At 37.9% G+C, this 5,564-nt stretch overlaps 1 protein-coding gene across 1 annotated transcript; it reads right to left on the bottom strand.

Annotated features, from left to right (window-relative positions):
* Window positions 1-3,638: 3,638 nt before the first annotated feature.
* LOC139510972 (uncharacterized) lies at window positions 3,639-5,351 on the bottom strand. Its single transcript, XM_071297532.1, has 2 exons — window positions 4,863-5,351; window positions 3,639-4,460 (listed from the first exon to the last, which is right to left on the bottom strand). Exons 1-2 carry the CDS (start codon window positions 5,349-5,351, stop codon window positions 3,639-3,641), a joined length of 1,311 nt encoding a protein of 436 aa, XP_071153633.1.
* Window positions 5,352-5,564: the final 213 nt, after the last annotated feature.

The raw sequence follows: 5,564 nt of genomic DNA, 5'->3' as shown, positions 1-5,564 counted from the left end.
CAAAATTGTAATCTAAAATGATTTTGTTATTCCACTGATAATCTATGTATTCACCCGGAAGTTCATACGTGTAAATTCAACTACTTATAGCATGGTGCGTGAAATGACACAAAACAATAACGACAACTAAACAATAATTGTGGTTATTTGGTATACTATAGTCCGTAATCTTTGTTCAAAGTTACAACCTTCACTTGTGTAAAACACTAGGTTCTATGCTACAACAAAGATATACAGACTTTAGCTCAATTTATTGCTTAATTTCTTAATGTCAGTGGCAAATATCTCAGAAAAGAAATGAATATTCATAGTAGAATAATGAAGTGTTCTTAATAAAAATGATTCTAAATGTGAAAATGACAAACAAAAATAGACTTTTCTCATTGAGTTGATTATCTAGACTCGATAAAAACCGTGCTCTGTAGAAAAAACACTTGGCCTACATGTAGTTTATTTTAAAAGTTATCCATGTCATTTTCGCTTATTTTTACTTTGACTCTGAGCATGAAAGTGTTGGATTAAATTATTGGGTATGTTGTTTGATGGTTTCCATGTATTTTGTGAACTACTATAACCTTGCCATTTAATAAGGTACTGCTTAATGTTGCCTCGTTTTCTACACTTAAGTATTTTCTCGACATCATATATGTCCTGTTGAGGGTTTGGATTTTGTGACGGTTGCTTATCATTGTGTAATTGTGTTTGATCATTTTGATTATTTTTCCCTACTTGATTTTGTGTATGATTGATAATTGTGTCATTGACTCTGTCGAGGATTTCAGGCATGTCCATGAGTTCCTCTGGGTTTAGATCGTGATCTTCATTAACTTCATTGGGTTGGTTCGTGGGGCGATTCTTGGGGTCGAGATACTTCTTCAATCGATTAGCGTGCACTGGAGCCTTCAATATTTTATTGTCAGAAGCTTTGCGCAAACGGTAAATGTATTCGCCTATGTGTTCCGCAATGTAATATGGTCCAGTCCATTTTCGTTGGAGTTTGGGCGACAACCCAACTGGAGTCCGGGTACAGTAAAGCCATACTTTGTCTAGTATATAAAAACTTGGTTCCTCTACATTTTTGTCGTGTTGCGTTTTATACTTCTGTTGTGCAGCTTCAATATTTGTCTTGGCTATTTTTCTGGCCTGGGTGAGATTATCAACGATCAATTTAAGGGCTGACTCTGCATCTTTGCTCAGACCTTTTGTTGATTCTGGAATCAGTGCAATGTCTATGGGATTTCGAGGTTCCCTTCCAAAGACCAAATAATATGGACTATATTGTGTGGACTCGGTTTGTATTGTGTTTCTGAAAGACATCATAACGCCTTGTAAATAGTCGGGCCATGTTGACTGGTTGTCATGGCAATACATTCGCAGAGATGTTGCTAATGTACGATTCTGTCGTTCGGTTGCTGCATTGCATTCTGGGTGATAGGATGACGTATTGAGCTTGGTGATCTGAAAAATTTGCAGATTTCTTTCACGAGGTTTGAAATGAAGTTTTTCCCTAAATCTGTAAGAATTTGTCTACAAGGACCATATAGGCATATAATTTCGTTGTACAAGACTCTCGCAGTTTCTACGGCGCCTCCTGTTTTAAGTGGAAAGGCTTCACACCATTTGGAAAACGGACATAATACTAGCAAAATTTGATTGAAACCTCCTGATGAATGTGGTAAATTGCAAAGAATGTCCATGTGTATTCTTTCAAATACTCCAGTTGCCGGAAGCGGCTGTAAGGGTGCTCTCTTAAAGTGCGGATTAGTCTTGCCTTGTTGACATTCAATACAGGTTTTCACATAATCTTCAATGTCTGAGTACATTTTCTTCCAGTAATACTTCATTCGGATGTTGTTGTAGGTTCTGTCAATACCGGGGTGAGCTGCAATAATTGCATCATGGTACGATAAAAGAACATCGTTTTGTAATGACTTTGGTACAACAAGTTGTTTGATGACCCTATCTGATAAGTGTCCTTTCCCTCTAGGATAATAAAGGTGAAACAGTATACCATTAGAAACAACGTAGTGATTTGACTCTCGGACTATAACGTCAGCCTTCTTTTTGTCTTGAGGTAGCGTGTTCTGTTCGATGTACTGTAGCATTTGTCCTGCTTCTTCGTCTTCATTTTGAGCTGCCTGGATTCTATCTTGTGTTAGCTTTGTGGTTTCAATCATCATGAGTAATGGGTCCACATCACGATAACGATTATCTGCTTCAGTGATTGCCTTAATTGCTGATACTGATTCATGTTTTGATTCATCTGAGTCTTGTAACTGGACTGGCTTGACGACTGACCTTTGATTTTCGTTGTACATTTGTTGATTGGTTTCTTTCCTTGATTGAACGGTTGCTGTATATGTAGCCTCGATTTCGTCTATACTAATTCGACGCTGACGCTGGTTTTCTGGGTGCTGAATTCTGGAGAGGAAATCTGCGCATACGTTGTCCTTTCCGGGCTGGTAGTGAACCTCAAAATTGTACGTCTGAAGATACATGGGCCATCTTGCTAAACGTCTGGTACTCACTTTAATGCGATGAAGATATTGCAAAGCTATATGGTCAGTATAAACATGAAATTTGTTGTTTGCCAAATAAACGTGGAACTGTTTGATAGCTACAACTAGTGCGAGGCATTCTCTGTCTTTAACGTCCCATCTTTGTTCTGGTTTTCGTAGCATACGTCCGCCATACGCAATAACTCGGAGTTTCTTGTCTTTGTCATGTTGACCTAGAACATATCCTATTGCAGTACCACTTGCGTCAGTATGTAAAATAAACTCTTTATTGAAGTCCGGAAATACTAGAATAGGAGCTGAAGTGAGTTTTGTCTTGAGCGTTTCAAGCGATCGTTGACATTCGTCTGTCCAATGAAATTGTTGATCTTTGTGTAGCAGTTGATTGAGCGGAGAAGTAATTTTGGAGTAGTTGTGAATGAACTTTCTGTAATAATTGCATAGTCCAAGGAACATGCGTACTTCTTTAACATTTTTCGGCGCCGCAAAGGAATGTACAGATGCCGTTTTCTCTGGGTCTACTGCTATGCCTTCTTTGGTGATAATATGGCCTAAATACTGGACTTCTTTACATGCGAATTGACATTTCGACGGTTTTAATTTTAGGTTGGCTTCGATTACTTTATCAAATAGAGTTGCTAAATGACAAAGGTGTTCTTCAAAGTTCTTGCTGTAAATAAGAATGTCGTCTACATAAACTAATGCGCTTTTCCAGTTGAGATCTCTGATAACTTCATTCATGATCATGTTGAAGGTTGCAGGCGAATTCGCGAGGCCATATGGTAGTCGGTTGAATTCGTACTGACCTCGATGCGTCATAAAAGCAGTCTTTTCTTTGAATTGTTCATCAAGTTCCAGCTACCAGAAGCCTTGTCTCATATCACAGACGCTATATGTCTGCGCATGCTTTTCTCCAAGTGTATCTAGGACATCTGAAAGATTCGGGAGCGATTGTGTATAGATTTTCGTCAGACGGTTTAGTTTGCGATAGTCTACACATACTCTTTTCTCGCCATTTGGCTTAGCTACTAGCAAAATGGGGCTGCTCCATAGTGACATGCTTTTCCGAATGATACCTTGTTCCTCCATTTCGTCCAAATGTGAATTTATTTCTTCCTTTGTTTAAGGGGTGGTCCTGTACGGACATTGTCTGACTGGATTTGCGTCGCCTGTGTCAATGATGTGTTTGCCTATTTTGGTACAGCCTAATTCGGTTATATCTTTAGCAAAAGCTTGCCTATATTGCCCTAACAGAGTCAATAACTGATATTTTTGTGTTTCGCTTAAATCGGATTTTGAAAGATCAATACCCATCTCGGTAGCAATTTTGATATAACTATTATTTGAATTTGAAGCTTCGCCAGTTCTGATACAATCTATAAACTCATAATTTTCTTTTAATTCTCCAAAAAATTTTATCATCTTGAATTTTAATATAATTTCCAACTCAGTATTTTGTTTCAATGTTATAACATCATTTGTAGGATTTAAGATTTCAAATACAGAATTGTTGTTATGTGTTTGTATTAAGCACCGTGCTCCCATAATATTGTGTTTGCCAGCAAGTGAAAAATTTGGTTCAATTACTCCTGATGTGTTTTCGCTAAAATTATCTATTTTCACAGGAAAAATAACTCTTTGTCTAGGTTGAAATGTAACATCGGATAGCACACGAACAAAACTGTGGGAGCGATTTCGATCTTGGCCCTGACATAAAGAAACTTCTGTCATTCCGTTTTGTAATGATAAAACTTGTTTAGGGAAACTTATCTCAGCTTTTTGATCATGCATGAAGGCTCGGCCTAAAATAAGTGGCATATTGACATCATCCAAAATATAAAAATCGTGAAATAAAGCGAGTTTTCCTATTTCAACGGGCAGTGTAACTTTGCCTAGCACTCTGATAAAATTGTCATTTACACCACGTACACCTAACAAATCTGACTATAGGGTAAGGTTTGTCTACTTGTAATGACTCATAAGCATTTGTATTTATGACCGATACTGCTGCACCGGTCTCGACAAGAGTATGTATAACCGAGGAACCTATTCTAACATTTATTTTACAATCGGCTCTTGAACAGCCTGTATTTGCAAAATGATTAACAATATTCTGATTAGGGAGGCTATTTCTAGAATTCATAAACCTGTCTTTGGTTGAATTATGGGAAGGGTTGAACTTAGCACTACTTGGATGAAAATTGAATTTGTTGCTCTGAAGTCTTTTATTTTGTGGGCGTTTCTGTTGCCTATTAATATGATTAAGTACATTGATAGGGGGGACGTAAAAATGTGCATTCTCAAAATGTTCGTAACTATGACAGTATGTATCACACTTAACATTACGATGGGTTGGTTCTGCGGTGTAGGATTGTCCTTAATAGCACTGGTGACTTGGTCTGGTTCCGACTTCGACTTCAACTGAATTGTCATGTCTGCTAGCAATGCAGCATCGATAGCCTCACTTATGGTAAACTTTTGTTTGAGACCAGTTGCGGTTACAAACGGAACAACAAATTCTGGTCTAAGTCCTTGATATATAAAACGCTCCATAAATACGGGTTGACCTGCTAGAAAACATAGTCTCTCAACCCTAGATATGAATTGTGAAACGGTTTCCTCGTCTTTTTGTTTCAGATTTGCCGCTTCCTTCCAAAATCCTACTTTTTGCATACAATTTCTACCAAAACGGTCCTTGAACTTACGGAATAGTTTATCTTTGCTGTTTCTGTCTTCGTCGTCAAGTAGCATATACCATTCTAAAGCATAATTGTCTATGAAACACGTGAATGCTCTTGTGGCTTGTACGTCATCCCACTTTGAAAATTCACACATTAGTTCGTATCTCTTTATCCAAACGTCTGCATTTTCTGTTTCGAACGCGTTAAAAAGTTCCAATTTCGGTAATTCCATTTTCAAATTTTCGTATACTGGGACTAGTTCATAAATAAAACACTCGCTTGGCTGCTTAAGGTTACGGTATTCGAGGAATCCTCCCCAATTATAACCCCGTGAATTTCCGGCATAAGTCCGTGAACTTCGGCACGG

Source organism: Mytilus edulis, chromosome 2 (genome assembly GCF_963676685.1).
Source record: "Mytilus edulis chromosome 2, xbMytEdul2.2, whole genome shotgun sequence".
Taxonomy (NCBI): domain Eukaryota; kingdom Metazoa; phylum Mollusca; class Bivalvia; order Mytilida; family Mytilidae; genus Mytilus; species Mytilus edulis.
Note: the sequence above shows the minus strand (reverse complement) of the source record. Positions and strands in the feature narration are given on the sequence as shown.